General features: G+C 42.9%; 1 protein-coding gene across 1 annotated transcript in view; it reads left to right on the top strand.

The window, feature by feature from the left end:
- The window catches only part of IQCE (IQ motif containing E), a 42957-nt gene extending 24597 nt beyond the window's left edge, over positions 1-18360 (top strand). The window contains exons 17-21 of the mRNA XM_075011038.1: positions 2703-2726; positions 7710-7840; positions 10912-11033; positions 12047-12154; positions 15478-18360. Coding sequence (XP_074867139.1) covers positions 2703-2726; positions 7710-7840; positions 10912-11033; positions 12047-12154; positions 15478-15605 — 513 coding nt within the window. The 3' untranslated portion in view covers positions 15606-18360. The remainder of the gene's footprint in view (positions 1-2702; positions 2727-7709; positions 7841-10911; positions 11034-12046; positions 12155-15477) is intronic.
- Positions 18361-19597: the final 1237 nt, after the last annotated feature.

Raw genomic sequence — 19597 nt, 5'->3', positions numbered from 1 at the left:
AATTGTTCCAGTGATTAATTACCCAAAAATTCATCCCTAGGTTTCAAGTTGATTGTCTACCTATAATATAAATCAGGTCCTTGTTTGCTCAGTGCAGTCCTCTAAGAGCTCACAGGTTTGAAAGAATTTTTATAAAAAGAAAAAAGAAGTGTTGGATTCTTTAGCAGGATTAGCAGATACTTTTAGGTTAAAAATGCAGAGGAGTACATCCAGTTTTCATTGGATATAGTTTCACACCATCAGAGAGAAATATGTAGAAGAGCCTGTCATGATTCTCTTCCACTCATCTGCATTTTTAATGATACTCAAGAAATTTAAAAATAAAATCCTTGGGCACATGAATGGAAACAACCAAATTACCAATACTGATAATAGTATTCATTAGAAGGTTTGTGTTTTGACAGCTTTTGTTTCTGTATTATTGCTAAATTTTATAATTGCGCAGTTTGCACACATGTGCAAAGATTTCCTAAATAAACCTAACATAAGTATGTTGGTGTTTTTTCTTTGTTTCGTATTGCATGTATGTCCCTGGAGAGCCAAGCGCAATGACTCTTGATTATTTTGTATATATTTTTCAACAAGATAACTGCCACTACAGGAATGGATACTGAAGAAATACATACTGTAATACACCTTTAGATATTTAAATAAAGAACACTCTAATTCTTGATGTGAACACATCCAGTTCACAGTTAATACAAAGTGGGGAGTGTATTTTCAAATGATGAGCTGATAGTAACAAATGCAGATATCTTTTAAAAGACGATTTTCTCTAACTTGCCTCTATAAGTGGAGGAAATGATTTCTTCTGCTGTTGATCTCCCCTCTTTCCAGTCACCTGTGACCTAGTTGTCTTAGACCTAGTTGTCTACAGCTGCAGAAGGAATCACATATCTGCAATCAGGAATCCCATTTAGTATGTACACCACATTCAAGTGTTTTGCCTTCACAGTCTTCATCTGCCTGCTTTTGTGAGGGCAAAGATGACCATAGAAAGGAACAAGCAGTCAAACTTATCCAGAGCCATTGGAGAGCATACAGAAACAAGGTGAAATTCCTACATGTGGACAGCGAGATTTATTTTTTAATATCCTGTTGCCTTACCTTCATTTCAGGGTATTAAGAAATGTGCTGATGAGCCTCAGGAATCAGAGCACTGATGCAATCATAACTAAATATCTAATTTTTCTTCATCCCTTGCATAGTTCTCTTTGTTTTTCCAGGGCCACTAGCTAAGGATGGTTCTTTTCACTTTTGGCATCGTGTATGCTGGAAGCTCTGCTGACATTCTAACAATGAATATGAATTTTGCTAGGAGTAGGCATGACTTGACTAAATTAATGGGAACAGCAATGGTAGTTGCCAAGACTATGATAAAGGAGTACTGAGTACTAGAGCTGCTCAAAAAATTTCCATTGAAACTGTACTTGAATGAAAATTGAGTTTTTGCTTTCTGTGGAAAATGTTGGTAGTTTTGCCAAAAAAAAAAAAACATACAGAAACTGTTTTTTTGAAATCTGAAAACTATACTATTTTGATTCTAAAATGTTGCTACACTATTCCTAGGGAGTTGCAGTTAAGGTACCTCATGTTCCTATCCACCTCTGGGCTGGGCTCTCCAGCTTGACTTCTCCCATGACTAATCACAGAAAGATGATTTCTCTGGGATGTGGCTTTCTTCGCAATAGGTTTTTCGTGGCAGATGTAGTCTGACCAGAGATCCCAACCTGTAGAGGAGAAAGTGAACATTAAAACCTGAATTACATCTCCTATGGGGCACCATGGTGGCATTTCAGAATTAAAATATATAAGATGCTGATTTTTCACTGAAAATTTCAATTTTTCAATGGGTAACTTTAATTTTTTTTCATTTTCATCAAAATCTTTCTGAGAAAAAAGCCTATTTTGCAGCCAACTCTGAGTACCATAAATGAGGTAAAACAGAAACCAAGACATTACAGATTTTTGAACTCGTATTTAAGTGCCAGAATTGGAAACCCAATGCTCAGATATTGAGGCCAGCGAAAGAAATGGAATTGAGAGAGTCTTTCCGTAGCACAACCAGTCAGGGCCCAAATGTGAGAACCTAACATTTACAATATGTGAGACAGAACCAAACAAATGATGTAATAAAAATAATAAATTAAGGTGCATGAAATAAAGAGGCTTTAAATTCTTTTGAAAGGTAATATAAAACTTTTGGGGAAATCCATTCCATAATTTACTGTATCTGAGATCCGTAAATTGAACAAGTAAATGATGTGGCCAATCCAGGTTCATGTAGGATAGTACTGTAGAAATATGTGGAGCTAAATCCATGGTATGGCTTAGAGGGATGGTTCTGTATAACTTGAATCGTCAAAGCAAACCTGTAATTTCCTTAGCCAGAGCTTCATCTGAGGTGAACAAATTGAAATAATAGCTTCTATTAAATTTTGTTTTCTGAACAAACAAAATAAATGATGTTTCTCTATGTCCGTGATTTCAGAGATAGGAGAACATAAAAAATCCACTCTCAAGCTAACAAATAAATTTCATTTCCAGAAAGCTGCCTCAGGGAAGAAAAAGTGAACTTTTTCAGTTGTTTTGGGGTGCCTTTTCAGTAGTTGTAAGAAAATATGGAACCTTTGGGAGTAATCTTCATTAAATAAAAGCCATATATTCTTATGATGTTTATTTAGACATTTTCTCCATTTCAGAAAGAAGAAATGGCTCTGGATCATGTGAGTGTATATCATACCAATAATATAATAATTCATATTCACTTTGTAAAAAAAAAAAAAGTATAAACTAGTGGTTATTTAATTTGAAAGAGATTTTTATTATGAGTCAGTATTCTAGCAGGAGCACTTTTACCTGTTGACATTTTGTTTTCAGTTGTTCATGGCTTAACAAAACTTTCTCCTTTTGAGTACAATTTTTATATGTATGCTCTGCCAAAAGATGCATCTTTCTGAAAAATAGGAGCAAAAATGGTTCTGGTATTTTTGAGTATACAGAGCTGCAAGTGGGATGGAGAAAAGTTTACCCAGAATCTACTGTATATTTTAGAAACCATGTAGAAACTGTGTCTGTCTGTCCGCTTGTTCAAGAACTCCTCCTAAACATTCGGAGCTAGGCCCACCAAATTTGGTATGCTGTTTTCTCTTACCATAATGTAATGTAAGGTAAGAGTGTGGTTGTGCCTGTACCACGGGCTGTGCCTAAAATTCAATTGTTTCTCATAAAATGGAGAGGGAAGGATCTGGTAGGAGGGACAGTTTTAGCATGGAATGACCACAGGGAGTCAATAAGGGGCCAGAGATGGGGACTGAGACAGCTATAACCTCATTGGTCCATCAAGGAGCAGGGCTGGAGAAAGGAACAGATATCTACTATATATTCCAGAGAGCTAGTCTGTTTGTGTGTGTCTATGTGTCTGTCTCCTAACCAGGGAACATGAGTCCTGTCCTGCCTGTGCTTGCTGCAGCTGCCACAGCCATGGACAGGTGCTCCTCACTTGGCAGCAAGCTGGGCAGAGAGTGGGAGAGTTGTGCTTTCCCTGTGGCAGCCTGCATACCGAACCCTTCCCCCAGTCCCACCACAGAACAGTGATTTAAATTAAAAAGAACAAAACTTGTGTGCGTTAAGGACCTGAATAGTGCTGGATAAATCTTCTAGGAATAAATCATTCTTTCTCTGAAGAGTCCTATCTTCGTAAAACCTGGATGTAGACATTTAACATGGGCGCAGCTTTCATTAAGAAGTGCCTTTGATTGTTCCAGTGAAATGGCTGTAATTTGCTCAAGTTATAACCCTTTGATACCTGTACCTGTGTTACATTTTTTACAAGGTTTTTCATTAAGCTCATAAAGTTGACCCTGCCTAAGAAAGGTTATGCTCGAAACATCGCTAATCTAGGCCCTGATGCCATGTGGATCACAGTGGCTGCATCTACACTAGCAAGTTCTTCCAAAAGAAAGGGCTCTTTCAAAATATCCAGCAGTGAGTCTACACACAAAAAACATTCTTTCAAAATTAAATCGAAAGAACACGGCACTCCTTTTGAAAGTGCTCTTCCTCTCCCATTTCAGGACGCGTGCCTTCTTTCGAAAGAAAATGTGTGTAGACATTCCACAGGCCCTTTTTTCCATAAGAGCAGTCCTCACGGGGCCTGATTTTTCAATCCCTGGCCCATTCTTTCGAAAGAGTGGGGGCTGTGTGGATGCTGTCTTTTGAAAGAGCAGATCACTCTTTCAGTCCGCTTTTTTGTGTGTGGATGCACTCATTTGAAAGAAGTTCAAAAGAACTTTCTGGAAGGACTTCCTTCGAAAGATCACTATAGTGTAGACATAGCCAGTGAGAGTGCGGCCTGGTACTTGCATGGAGCCTTGTTAAATCAGAGAATCTCCATGCAAGTGAGGGGAGCTGACATGATTCTCTTTAATTGCATAGTGAAATGTTTACTAAGAGCATACATGGGCTTGTCCAGAAGATCTGACCCAGCAAACTTGGTAAATTATGAAAGAACAAGAGAGGATCACTGCAGGTTTTGTAAGCTTCTCTGAAAACTCCCAAGTTTTGCTCTTGGAGTATCCTGGAATTGGGTTCATTCTCTTGGAATCTTCTGAAGCTAAACCAGGGGATTAACCACTAAAAATCTGGTGGAGCAGCAGGGGTAAGACAGGCTCCCTGCCTGCCCCGACCCCATGCTGCTCCTAGAAGTGGCCAGCATGTCCCTTTGTGCAGCCCCTCAGCAAGGGGGAGAGGGGTCTCTACATACTGACCCCCAAGCCAAGCAATGACCCCACAACACCCATTGGTGGCAACTGCAGGGGCAATGCCTGCAGGCAGAGGCAGTGCATGGAGCCACCTGCCTCCCTCCCTCCTCCCACCTCAGGACTGCAGGGACATTCTGGTCACTTCTGGGAGTGGCACAGGTTCAAGGGAGGCAGGGAGCCTGCCGTAACCTCATTGCATCACCTCCAGGCCCAAGGTAAGCACTGCCCAGCTGGAACCCACATCCCAATCCCCTCTTACACCCCATTCCCCAACCCTGGGCCTCCTTTTGCACCCAAACTCCCTTCTACAGCTCACACTCCCTCCTGCATCCCAATTCCCTGGTCCAGCCCTGAGCTCCCTCCTGCACCAAACTCCCTCCTAGAGCTTGCACCCCCTTCTGCAGCTCTGCCCCAGTCCTGAGCCCCTCCAGACACACTCCAAGCTCCAGAGCCTGCACCTCTCACTTCCTCCTACACCATTGCCCAGCCCTGAATCTTCTGCTGCACCCAAACTCCCAGAGCGTTGATCCCTTCCTGCACCATAACCTGTGCCCCACGCTCAGCCCGAACCCTCCCACCCAAGCACCAAATCCCTCAGCCCCAGCCCAGAGTCTGCACTCCATCCTTCCCCCAACTGTCTGCCGCATCTTGATGAAAGTGAGTGAGGCTGAGGGAGAGGAAGCCACAGAGGGGAGGGGAAATGGAATGAGTTGGGGCAGGGCCACAGCAAAGGGCTGAGGCAGAGGCATGGGCACAAGGCAGGAGAAGGGCAAGAGTATTTGGGTTTGTGTGATTAGACAGTTGGCAAAACTAATGACCAGCCCCTCACCATGACAGAGTTCTTTATTGCACGATTGTATACTACTGTTTCTCGGCTAGCACAACATAATAACCTATGCATTCTCTTCTTTAACCTTAGAAAATCAGGCCAGTAAAGAGAAGGATGAGAAGTGCCAAAGCTCTTTCCATTCTCTTATAATGTGAAACTATATTTAATGTCGATCAGAATGATGATTTTAAAATTTCGTTTTACACCTTTGATACCGTCTGTTATCTGAGGACATAGGTCAGAATTAAAATCACTTAGCAGAAAGGAAGAGTGTTTGTTTGTTTAATATAATTACCAGAATATTTGCCAGACTGCACTTGGTTTCTGCTGATGTTATCGAGCAGCAAACCTTGCTGTGTAGCTGGGATCTATGATAGAAATTTGATTGCACTGCTGTATCTGCGAAATGTGGACGAACGTTGGCAGCTTAAATTTAATTGCATTTGACAGGCTCCTCAATATGCAGATTTCCAGGTTAACTTTATGGTGCACTGGTGTGTCTGTGCAGTTCTTTTATTATTTATAGGCTGGAAACCTTGTGAATTGCAGACGAGTGCATATGAAGTGGTTAAAGGTGCCTCTTGATTACAGGGGAAATGCCTGTACATCAAACTGTTGTCATTGCATAGGAAAAAATAGTTCACTCTCCTGCAATACCTTTTTCCCTCTGGACTCAACTTTAATTTGTAGCTGCCATCTTTCAAGGGAGTTAACATCCATTTATCTCTCTCCCTCCTAGGCAGCTGTTGTGATTCAGACAGCTTTCAGGGGACATTTAGTTTGGCAGAACTTGTTATTGGGTAACACACTCAGTCAAAAATCTATCACTATGCATAGCCTTGGAAATAAGGTAGCTGTTAGGGGCATAGACAAAATGTGCTTCTTCATTTTTACAGTCAGTTTACAGTGCAAAGTACAGTAAAAGCTTTATTATCCTGCATCCCCAGGGAACCAGGGATGCCGGATAATAAAATGTGCTGGTTAGTAGAGCTGGTTTCAGCAGCTGGCACTGCTCTTCCCCCAACTCCCAGCCAGGCAACAGGGAGCTGGCCCCACCGCAGCAGGACACAAGGCCTGTGGCAGCCGGCCCCAGCTGGGTATGTCACTTAAGTAAATGTGACGAGTATCCGAATGACAGATAACTGGGCTTTTACTGTAGTGGGTTTCCAAGCCCTGCAGGCTTAGTTTGGTAATTTATCTAGTGTGCTTTTTTCATACTTTGTCCTATGCTGTCATTTAAATTCCAAGAGGTGGTCAAGCCCATTTGTTGACTTTCCTTTTTACCATCTACTTCACAGTCCTCCTCAGAAATAAAGCCGTAGTACATCTGTGCAGTAGACTGCAACCTATGTTGAAGCTGCTTGCTTTCTGTAGCTGGTTCTGACATCAAGTAAAAGTAAAAAGTGACAGTCTTTTCAAACACTGCCTTCACTCAGGCGCTTGTGGAGTCATAGTGCTCGGCAAATATTACTCATCATGCTTTAGAAACAAGAAGGTGAAAGTGATGGTTGGCTTGGAGCGGATCCAGCTAAAAATTTCTAGTATGTTTCTTAAATCATGTCACACTTGGCCCTGATTGCCAGGCTCTGAATATAAAAGGACTTACTTACTGATTACTCATTTTAGATGCTGTAAATATACTGGTTTCTTGAGTAGCCATTTGGATCTAGGGCAGTCTTAAATTTATGAAGAATTCTCTAGCCAGGCCTTCTGTATCACTACACATTATAATTCTGTATCACTACCCATTTAAGCACAGCTTTTGCTCAGTTTTGCAGCACAGGCAACTTCTTCTTTATACAGAGGTTTGACCCATTTTGGAGGCTGCCCTAACTCTCTAAAGCTGAGGGGGAGTCCTGCCCACAATACGGATGAAATAATTTAACATTCATTTCAGCTGCCTACCTTTTAGTGCATATGATGACAGATTATCATTTGATCAATAGAAGTCTAGCAAAACCCCAGAGGGCTGCAAGCCAAGAAGAAGTGAATGCTTGCTCATAACCAGGTGACAGCACATTCACGGTCAAAAATAAAAATGTCAATGGTGCTGATATGTTGGTAAGGAATTAGTAAAAAGGCCATTTTTTTTTTCCTTTGGTCTTTATATACTGCAGGGCTTCAAAGTGTCTGATGGGTCCAGCTCTTTGAGCGTGTCTTCTGACTTCAAGGAGGAAGAAGAGGTTGTGACTTTCATCCAGTCAGTGTTCAGGGCTCACTTAGCACGTAAGGGGCAGCATGAGGAAAGGTAAGTGAGAAATGGTTATCCCTCCAGGACACATTATTTATGTTTATTTGCATTGTTATATAAATGTAAAAATAAATTAGCAGTTCTAAGCTCTAATTAGGCCATAATTGGGAGTACTGTGTCCAGTTCTGGGCATAGCATTATAGGAAAGATATAGAGAAATTTGAGAGTGTCTTGAGAATAGCAACTAAAATGATTAAAGTTCTAGAAAATATGGCATATGAGAGAAGATTAGTTTGGAAAAGAGAAGGCTGAGAGGAGACATAATAGCAGCTTTCTAGTACCTAAAAGAGTGTTACAAGGAGGGGGGAGAAAAATTCTTCTCCTTAGCCCCTGATGATAGGACAAGAAGCAGTGGGCTTCCATTCCAGCAAGGGAGGTTTAGGTTGGACATTAGGAAAAATTGTCTAACTGTCAGGGTGGTTGAGTACTGGAGTAAATTGCTGAGGATGGTGGTAGAATCTTCGTCTTTGAAGATATTTAAGAACTAGTTGGATAAATATCTAACAGGAATTATATAGATGGTGCTTGGTCCTGCTCTGAGGGCGGGGGACTGGACTTGATGACCTCTTGAGGTCCCTTTCAGTTCTAGTAGTCTATGATTCCAAGGCAGCAAAAAAGAGCCCATTAGAGTAATAGATGTGTTTGATATGAACAGTTCACAAGTAAGAGGTATAGGAGGGGCCTGTAACAAAAATTCGCCATCCTTCTGTTTCTGTAAAGGTTCTAGTTGCCATTATAATCTCTACATGTATTCTCATTGGTTTTGTCCTTTAGAGGTGGGGAAAAAATGGTTACTATAACTTTTCACATATGTAACAATCAGTGCTATTGTAGTAAGCCAGTGTAGAGGAGAGTGAAGCCCTAATCTCAAAGGCAAAAGGCTAGAATGGAATCTCCTTTGTAGCCAACTGGCTTTCCTTGGTGGGAGCACACTGATTTGTTAATTTTTCAGGTTTACAGTGACTATCAAAAAACATTTTCTCTCTTTCCCTGGCTTATTGTCCCCCAAGCTTTAGATACTGTCATGGTTACTCTGCTATCAATGCTCACCCCTCAGGCAACAAGCGCAATATTTTGCCAGTCTCAGGATAGAGTCATGTTATACTCTCTCACTCAGATCCCTGTGTACTAACTAGGGATGTTACTGTTTAACCAGTTGACTGATAAGCCTCACCCTAAACACATGGGGCTTATTGGTTACAGTTAACTGGTAGAGGCTGGAACAGCCCTGTGTCTGCACAGGAAGGGGCATTGCTGGGATAGGGGGAAGAGGCTGCTGGGGAGGCCTCTCCCCACCATCCCAGCTGCTCCCACCTCAGACTGCCATGGGCAGGGGGTGCTTCTTTTCAGCTAGGGCAGGGGCTGCTTCTTTTCAGCTAGAAGGCCCCTGCCCTGTGATGGCACTGTGGGGAGGGACAATTCAGATGGGCGGGAGCAGCCTCAGTCCCCATTGTGCCGAGAATGGCCTCCCTAGCCACACCCCCGCACCACATCCACCCGTTTAACTGATTAAACCTAGTGTTTAACTGGTAACTAATTAAATGTGATTTTACATCCCTAGTACTAACCCTGAATATCTCAGCAGGGCCAGCATAGTTTTAGCCACCCCACATTTGCCCTCTGGGGGGTGTAACATGGTCTATGCAGTGTGACCAGACAGCCTTTTATAAATTCCACCAGGTGTATTTTTAATGGAATAGTGCATAAAGCAAGAGAACAAGTATTTTAAACAATAAACAATCTATATGCATTGTGCAAACCAACCTAATAGCTTTTTTTTTGACAGAGTAACAAGCCTTGTGGATAGTGGGGAAGTGGTAGATGTGGTTATATCTTGAGCCTAAAAAGGCTTTATTTACTGTCCCATATGATCTCATAAACAAACTAGGGAAAGACAGATGTAGATGAGCTTCTATAAGGTGGTGCATAAGTGTTTGGAAAACCATTCCCAGAGTTCACAGTCAAGCTGGAAAGCGTATCAAGTGGGGTCCCACAGGAATAGTTGCCAGGCCCATGAGTGCTTTGCGTCGTTAGCGCCCATGCAAAAATATTAGTGTTCGGCATCCACTGGCAGCCCTGCAGATGGAATTTTTCCCCTGCATCTAGGGCCTCCTGTCTGACAGTGATAGCAGTGTGCAGGAGGCACTGGGGAGTGGGAAAAGGAGGAACGGGATAAAAAATAACTCCGGGAGAGAGTGGAAAAGGCAGGAATAGGTGGGATGGAGGGAGGGCCTTAGGAGAAGTGGGGTCTGCAGCAGAACTCAGGTCCACCATCCCTGGAAATCACAAAGTAAGCACCTCTGACCACATGTAAAGTGGTCCACTTTTGTCCAGGATCTTCATCCATCGTTTAGATAATGCCATAGAAAATACAGTTATAAAGTTTGCTGACAGTGTCAGGCAGGGAGCGGTTGCCAGTGTTTTGGAGAAATGGACTAAAATTCAAAATGATGTGAAGAAGTGGTGTGAAGTAAACAATGAAATTTGATAACAAAGCATGCAAAGTACTTCACTTAAGGAAGGAGCAATCAGTTGTACATATCTAAAATCTGAAGGACTGCCTAGGAAGGAATACTGCAGAAAAGGATCTGGAGGTCACACTAAATATGAGCCAACAATGTAACACTTGGAAAAAGAACAGACGTCATTCTGGCATATATTAGCAGGAGTGTTGTAAGCAAGACACGAGAAGTACTTCTCCTGCTCTCATTCTCAATTATGTGGCCTAAACTGGATTTCTGTGTCCATTTATGGGCACCACATTTCAGGAAAGATGTGGACAAATTGGACAAAATCCAGAGGAGAGAAACAAAAATGATAAAAGGTCTGAGGAACAATTGAAAAGGAAAAAAAATGGGTCTGTTTAGTCTATAGAAGAGAAGATAGAGAGGGAACATAGTAATAGTTTTCAAGTACACAAAAGACTGAGGGGAAGGAGAAAAATGTAGTAGTCCTTTTCTTCTCCTTTTTCCGTTTCTTGAACTGTATGTGTCTCAGTTTTCCTGCCTTCATCTTTGCAGGTGGATTAGCAATCCCTGCTTCACACTAATGTAGTGCATCTTTTGCAGGCCCTCTATCTCCAGTGCTTCAAGTGAAAGAACATGCCCTGCTGTTTGCAATAGGAAGAAGAAACCAATCTCCCCAGCACTCAGGAAACCTTTCACTTCAGCCTTCACATCAACCTCTCCTGGTAATCTGATTTCCCTCTGTGTTCAGAAGGATGTAGGCTACGAACGGGCATGCTCACAATTTTACAGAGAGCTTTAGTTCTAGTGAAAGACTGGTAGTCTTGGAGATTGAAATCCTGGAGCCACAAAATAAGTAGCCAGAGAGTGTGAGTGCAAATTCCCTGCATACTGCCCTGCCTGTTTGTCACGGCCTTGAATTAGAGAGGACATTTCTAGGGGTAAAAGGGTAGTATCCCAGAGGATGTGATGTTCCTCTGTGCAGCCTGTCTGCTTCCAGCTCATTCTCACCATGTAGCTGCACATTGGAAGTTTCCATGGCACTTCAGGCATCAAATATAGAACAGATGGGAGGATTTCACTTTTCTTGGGTAGAAAAAATATATTTATCTGCTAATAAAGAAGTAACTCCAGTCAGCTAAATAAAAGTGCTAATATCTTTTTAATTGTCTCCAAGTTCAAGGGAGACCTCGTAAATAAAAATGAGCTCTAGAAAATCTGGCTAACTAGTACAATTGTAATACAAACCTATAGTGTTATAAAAGGAGAGGTCTCCATCCATCCATCTGTCCATCTCTCCCACCCTGGCCAGGTCCCCAGGGCTGGAGGTTCCAGCAGAGCACCACGCCCTTGTCTGCTCCCAGCCCTAGGACTGCTGGGGTTCCACCTGTTGGGACTCCAGGGCTGCAGCTGCCACACTCCCCCTTGCTCAGTCCCTCTGGCTGGAGCTGCTGGCAGGGCTCCACACCCTGGCTGGCTCCCTGCCCCAGGGCTGCTGGGGTTCCACTGGTCCTGGCCATGTCCCCAGGGCTGGAGCTGCTGCTGGATCTCCATGCCCCAGGCAGCTCCCAGCCGTGTTGCTGCCAGGGTTCCTCCAACCCTAGCCAAGTCCACAGGGCTGGAGCTGACAGCGAGCTCCTGGCTTTGTAACCACTATAGAGGGGTGGGCCCTGCTAGTGATTATAAGAGAGCACTATCACTGTGCAATCATAAGTTTTTGACAGCTGAATTATTTCAGATGATGAAGACAGCGTGCTAACCAGAGACGAAGTCGTAGAGGAACTTGCTGCTGAAGAGAGAGAGAGAGCAAGGGAACACAAACTTTCTTCCTTGAAGCCCTCTTCTGGTGAGTATTGGAAGAAAGAAGCTGGAGGTAAAGAGGAATTTGTTATTTACCCCTAAAAAAGGCAGATTTTTCAAAGCCCTCCTGGTTAGAAAATATTTAGTTTACTACTGCAGAGAGAGCAAGCAAACACGTGAATAAGAATCTGACTAGTGTTGTCTTTTGGTTTGATACTGCATATCTCTTTGGACCCTTTTCTCTTACGCATGGACATTTATAGATATCGTAACCAAATCCTCCCAAAAGGCAAATGCAGCTAACTACTGAAGGAAGGAGAATGCTGTGCAATAAATACCATCTGACTACTCTACGGTTAGTTATAATTTGTTAACCATTTGATCCATTCCATTCACTAGAAGTCCAACTTTCCTAACTCTTAGCTTATGTTTGATCTAACAAACTGCTAGTGAAATATGCCAACAGTGCAGTAATGATCTTCCCTGGTCATCTCACAGCTATGAAAGGACTTGATAGCTATATATTTTTCTGCAGCTGAATAAGTTGTTCACCTCATGCCTTCTAACCTCAAAGTTGCATTTGGTGACATGTAGATTTTTGATCAGCTATAAGTGCTCTGTAGAAATAGATTTTTTTAGCTTTACCTTCCAAGCACTGAATCCTGTTTTACCTTTGTCTGTTAGCCTAAAGAGACCATTATCAAAATTTTATTCCTGTATAAGTGTTTAGTTTATTAACTTCAATGAAGTCACAGCTTAACCTTCTCTTTGTGAAACTAGACTGAGGTATAAATAGAAAAGTAAAACTCCACTATGTGGAAAATGCTAAAATAAGTGGTATTTTGTTGAAGGCCTTCACTTCATGTGAGTTCTGTAACTATTTCAAGACCAAAACCTTCTTAAGATAAGCAGAGTCTTTGGAGACTAACTTTTGAATGTTTAATGAGATCTTGCTTGTTCAGTCACATTTGTTACTTCCCATAGAATTGGCCAGATGGGGTGACAACCACAATACGTGAAACTCAGTGGTTTATAGTTTCCTTCTTCATCTCAGGTTGGAGCTCTACATTTCCGACTGCATGATTTAACTGCAGTGATATCTTTTCACACTTCTTCAGTAGTATGCAATGCACTGTTTGAACACCACTCAGCTAATTCAGGGTGCTTACTGGTGATTATTATTTACTAGAAAACTTACTTGGCATTGCCCAGGTCTGGGGCTGGCCAAGGGTGTGTGGGGGTTGCATGCGGGGGGCGGGGGGTGCCTCAGGGCAGGGGTTTTGGGAGCTGGGGTGGGCACAAGGCAGGAGCTGGTGACTCAGGGCAGGAGGGTGGGGGAAGGATTGGGGAGCCCTAAGACTGGCCAGGGCAATGCTGCTTGGCCGATGGCTCCTCCTGGTCAGGGAGCTGCCTCAGTGGGGACTGCTCTACCTAGCCCTGACAAGTGCCTCCTCCCAGGGGGCTAGGGCTGCATTGCACTGGTGACAGCTCCTCCTGGGGGTGGGCTGCAGTGGTAGTGGATGCTGCATTGCTGGGCCTTGACTCGTATCTCCTCCCTGGGGCCTGGCACTGTGCTGCACTGCTGACAATGCTCCCTACAAGGGCCACAGTGGCAGGGGCTGCACTGCCTGGCCCCACCCAGCAACTACTCCCAGCCCAGAGAGGGCAGTGCTGCCCCATCCAGTGGCTCCTCCTCAGGCTACCAGGCCCTGTCTGGTGACTGCTCCCTGGGAGCGATGTGTTGGTGGGGCTCCCCACCACCACATCTGGTGCTGGGGAGTGGTTTGAGCTGAGACTTTGGTGCCGGGGGCCACTTAACCCTGGCCAGTGGTCTGCAACATGCAGAGCTCTGGCCCCAGCTGACTGCTGTCTTACAGGTGCCACACCCCTGTGGTCATAATGCGTTATGACTGTCCCCTGCACATGCTGCTCCCCTGTGGTCATTGCAGATCATAACTGTCCCTGCTGTCAGACCTCCCCCTTTCTGCTTAATGAGAATCAGATTCCAAGCATATCCAATTGTCCTGGCACAACCAGACCCTGGCCTTATTTGAAGTTATGATAAGAGAAAGCTGCATCCCAAATGGACTCATGAACGGACAGACAGACAGGTTCATGTTTCTAAAATATATAGTACTATTTGTATCCAATACTGCCCAAAAACCTCAGTCAGAATAAGGACCCTATTAGGCTAAGCTCTGTGCAAACAGAGACATAGAGTTCTTGCCCCAGAGAGCAAAGTGATTAAGTTAGTAAGAGGCATATTTTATTAGAGAGACAAAGACAGACCTTTAAGAAACAAGCAATTAATTGTGGAAGTTGCATCTTTTTATTACTATGTCAGTTTCTAGGAGTTCCCTTTGTTGTTTCTGTCCTCAGTACTCCTCTTCATTCAAAAATAATTTTTCTGAAAATGTTCCTTTGTCTTCCCAGCAGCAGTCCTCATGGAATGTACATAGGTACATTTAAGTGTGTGGGGAGAGAGTTGTACACTTCCTGGTTTCTGTAGGATGAGCATGTTTTACACATCAGAGGATCCTTGCTTTCTTCCAGTTCCCCACCCACTCCAAAGACCCTGTGGGCCATCCTCCTATCCCCCTCTATTTCCAGGAATTGTTTGATCCCCCAACCTCCTCTTGCAGGACCTCAGTGTGTCTTCTCCCCATGCCAGAGTATCTTGTTCCACAGGCTCTGTGTGCACACACGTTGCCCCACCCCAATCAACATTCTTTGTACTTTTCTTTCGTTCTGGGAATCAATAGAAGAATGCCAGCAAGTGCCATGAAGGACCTTTCTCCATACATCCAAAAATTAGTTTTGAAAAAAGATAAAACATAAGTTGGTCACATTTTTATTTTTAATATTTACATGTGGTACCAACATATTATATATGGTACTTTATAGTGCATTGTGAGAGTCAGCAATCACTGTCCACAGCCATCTGTGTCCCATTTATTTATGTGTGACTTTCTGAAGGCCTCGCCATGACATTTCCATTTAACGTGGTCTTGCTTGGGTCATTTTTTCCTTTTTTCTATTAGCCTGCTAATAAATACCTGTTTTTATTATATGAGGTGACTTTAATTTCAAACTGCTTTATTTTGCAATGTGTAACCATTTGAGAAGATTTCATGAAAATCAAACGAATCAAGCATGGTCAGTGTGTCAGTTTAATGCTCCCATTCTTTTGCAGGAAAGGGAGAGATATTAGCTATATGCAGGAAAAGAATAAAAATATTAGAGAGAAATATTCATAACAGTAGGTTATTGTGGTAACCCAAAGGCCCAGAGAATATTATGCTTCCCACAAGAGCCTGGTTTTGTCAATGATGTTTACTGATCCTCCTCTTTTTTTTGTGGTTATTTCAGTCATGTCCTCCCAGGACCGGTTGCAGCCCACACTCTCTCTGCCTTTGGAAGAGGCTCACTCAGACGATTCAGATGATAGCATAGTCTCTCCATCACTGATGGTGAAGAGAAGTTACTCCCATTTTTAGATTCGGGGAGGTTCTTCTCATTCCCTCTTGCGGTCATGGATCACAAACCAATGAAAACATTTTTTTTGGCAAGATAAAGAAAGTAGAGGGCTAAAAGGGGCAATGCCTGCAAGTGAAAGACATTGTTATTTCAGCCATGAAAGATCATTCAATTTTATATGATCTATCTACTGACTGTACCTCTCTAATCTTATTGCTGTATCTCTTTCCTGTCCTCCTTATACTGAGAGGGGGAGTTATGATGTTTAATAATTGTACATCAGAAGAATCCTTACAGTGCTGTTGAGGTGCACAACACTTCTGGGTCAGGAAAGAAGAAAGGATCTCTTCCCTGAAGAGTTTACTCTCTAGAGGCCCAGTCCTGCAACTTTTATTTGTCCACTTTTTACTCATGTGAGTAGTCCCATTGGCTTCAGTGTAGAATGGAGGTGGATACAAGAGATGAAGATGGTTATAGGAAGGAACTGCATACATTGGACAAGAGGGTGTGCACACAGTATTTTTGAATGCATGCTTGTGACTGTTATCGTAGGTGTGCTAAGTTAAAAGCATGCAATAAGGTCCATTCTATTTATTTAATATGAACTTAATTTTAATTTTTGTACAGGTTGAACCTCTCTGGTCCAACATGCTCTGGTCTGGTAACATCCATGGTCTGGCACGATTTTAGTTAACTGTACTGTATGTCTACTTATCATGGGTGTGGCCAAGTTTCCCACGATCCCATAAAGATTGTTTACAGCCACTCGTCCTAGCTCTCAGTGTTGTGTGCTGTTATTTTCTCTAATTTACCCCTAAATGTCTTCTGAGAGCCCAGTAAGCAGTGGAAGTGTTGGTAATGCTGCTAGACAATATTGACCTCCTGTGGTTTGGTAAATTCTCTGGTTCAGTATCAGTCAGGTCTTGAGGGTGCTGGAGGTTCAATCTGTACTAAGTATATCCATTATGTGCAGACTTCAATTTAAGGCTGTTAGAAAGCTACCTCTGCCAGAAGTGTTCTGTGCCTGTGTGTTTGCATTTGAATTAAGTTATTGCATTTCCCAATGATGTATTTTATGGTGCATATTGTGTACAATATTGTATGTGAAATATGTAACCATGTACTCCATTACATTTACTAAAGCAGCAAGCATGGAGAGAATGCATAATGGTAGGCAGTGTCATGTGAGTGATGCCCTCCTTTTTAAGTGGAGCAAAGCAGAACCACAAGCAGATTGGGTTATCTTTAACATGTGAAAATATTTCACAGAAGAAATATACTTTTATGAGTTCTGTTTTAGTTTGCTGAACTTTTAAATGTCTGAAATGTGATCTATACCAATGGATCATAAGCTGAACACTTCTGTATTTTGACATCTGATATTAATTTGTCCCTCTATTTCATCTTCTATCTGAGGTTCACAATATGATTTATAAACGCTAATGATTTTGCACCCCTATGAAGGAGGTAAAAATTATTATTGAGAAACTGTAGCGTAAAGTAGTTAAGTGGATCTTCCCATGGCCACACAGGAAATATGTTGCTCTTTTAATTTCCAGTCCTCTAGCTAACCTTATCCCCTCTTTCCTGCATGGTGGCAGCAGGGGTGAAAGCAACTTAAAATTTCTTACAGATACTGTCCTACTGCAACCCAGGTCCCTGCCAGCTCTTTAAATAGCTCCCTGCTGGCTTTTGCCGCAGCTCAGCCACCTCTTGCTGGAGCTTCTCACCAGGACGCACCCGCTTACTTTCACCTCCGAGTGGCAGACAAGTGAGCTGTTACGATTGCTTAAACACAAGAGCAATTTGTGGGGAATGAAAAGGAATTTTGCATTCTAATGCTGATTGTAACTAATGAAAATGTACTTTTAAATGCTCCATCATTCTGTGTTGTTTGAGCTGGAGCGCAAAGCGATGTTGCGTACATTAGAAAGCAATAGCGTGTTTCTATTCTGTAAATATGTTCAGTAACTCATAGGGTTTTAAGGGAATCCACCCATTCTCCTGAGTATTGGACTAGCAGTGCATGTAGTAGCTGCTTGCTAAAGAGGTAATCAAGGAATATTTGAGTCCATTGGAAGCCCAAACCTCACTTCTAGGTATCAGATTTTTATCACATTCTCTCCCTCCCTTTTTAAATTAAAAGTCAGTCAGCATTGTTACACTGAATACTAATAAGTCAGTTCTTCATTGAAATCAGCAGACTGAGGCGGCATTATCTGAGGTTTATCATAGTTCATGCCAGTACTTGCAGCCAAAGAGGAAACTGGACGTCTGCAGCACAATGCAGCTGATTTCATTTAATTCCATCTGTGGAAATGCTGTGTGCACTATTTCCAGAGGCAGTTGTAGGGAGCTCTTCATACCCAATGCAGTCTGTAGAATGTCATTTACACTCCCTTTGGACAGGGCATTCCTGCTGTTACTGCAGTCATGTGGTTGTCATACAGGGAGGAGAGGGGAGAGAAAACCAGTTCTCTTGGCAGAAACTGAAGGACGATGCTGTCCTCCTTTTCTGAAACAGTCCACTAGACTAGGAGAGAGATTGCCAGTTAGTTAAAATGGTGATAGGTCTGTAAAAGCTCTTAATTTCTAAAATTTTAGGTCTTAAACTGTGCTGGATATTCCTGCAGAAGAGGTCAGGGCTCTGACGGATTGTCTGCGGTACATGGCATACGCTAGGGCCAAGAATGGAGCAAAATGGCTTCCCAGACCTTGACTCTGTGGCTATGTTTACACTAGCCCCAAACTTCAAAATGGCCATGCAAATGACCATTTCGAAGTTTACTAATGAAGCGCTGAAATACATATTCAGCGCCTCATTAGCATGCAGGTGGCCGCGGCAGTTTGAAATTGATGCAGCTCGCTGCCGCGCGGCTCATCCAAACAGGGCTCCTTTTCGAAAGGACCCCACCTACTTCCAAGTCCCCTTATTCCCATCTGCTCATAGGAATAAGGGGACTTAGAAGTTGGTGGAGTCCTTTCGAAAAGGAGCCCCGTCTGGACGAGCCGTGTCAATTTTGAAGTGCCGCGGCCGCCCGCATGCTAATGAGGCACTGAATATGTATTTCAGCATTTCATTAGTAAACTTCGAAATGGCCATTTGCATGGCCATTTCGAAGTTTGGGGCTAGTGTAGACATAGCCTGTGGGGAGATATTTGGATGGCAAACATAGTGGATAGAATTCTCTCTTAAAATAGTAGGTAGTAATAAAGAGCTATTAACAACGCATTAGGAACCAGATACAGAGCAGAGAAGCTCTCCTTTTCGCTAAGCAGTGAATCCTTTTTAAAAGAGATTTCTAGTCATTAATAGAGTCAGCAAACAAATTCCAGGATAGAGTGGAAGGAGTATCTCTTGGAAGCACAGGCTGAGTTCAGGGTAGAGGGGACACAACTTTATATGGTGTGGAACAATTCAGAATGGCTACGCTTACACTACACCGCTCCGTCAACAGAAGTTACTGTCGAGAGAGTTTCCCAACAAAACTTCTATTGACAGAGTGCAGCCACACACAACTGATCAGGAGAGCGCTCAGCTCTGTTGACAGAGTGGCCAGTCTGCCCAGTTGCTCTCTCAACAAAACAGGCATCTGGAAGCACAGCAGACAGGGCTGCCCGCTGTTGTAGATGCCTTGTCTGTCAACAGGGCCCCTTGGGTGCCTTTGCACAGCTGTTCTGTCAACAGAAATCTGAGGACAAAGGCATTATGCCTTGTAAGGGAAAGGCAGAACCCTGTCAGGTACAGTGCTGGGTTTTGTCCATACCCTGTTGACAAAAGGCACTTTGTGTCTAAACCCACGGCGTGTTTTGTTGACAAAAACCCTGTTTTATCAACAAAACCCTCTAGTGTAATCGTAACCAATGTGTCTGGAGGAAAATTAATTTAAAATTTGAAATGTGAGTTGTGAAAAAATTGACGTTCCCTCGAGTACTGCACTCCTGCTCACCTCTTCTCACTGCTCTCTGTGCATGTCAGAGCTCTGCCCTCACATGGGCTGAAGGGAAAGAC

This window comes from Carettochelys insculpta, chromosome 16 (assembly GCF_033958435.1).
Source record: "Carettochelys insculpta isolate YL-2023 chromosome 16, ASM3395843v1, whole genome shotgun sequence".
Taxonomy (NCBI): domain Eukaryota; kingdom Metazoa; phylum Chordata; order Testudines; family Carettochelyidae; genus Carettochelys; species Carettochelys insculpta.
The sequence above is the reverse complement of the archived record's forward strand: the minus strand, read 5'-3'. Positions and strand labels throughout refer to the sequence as shown.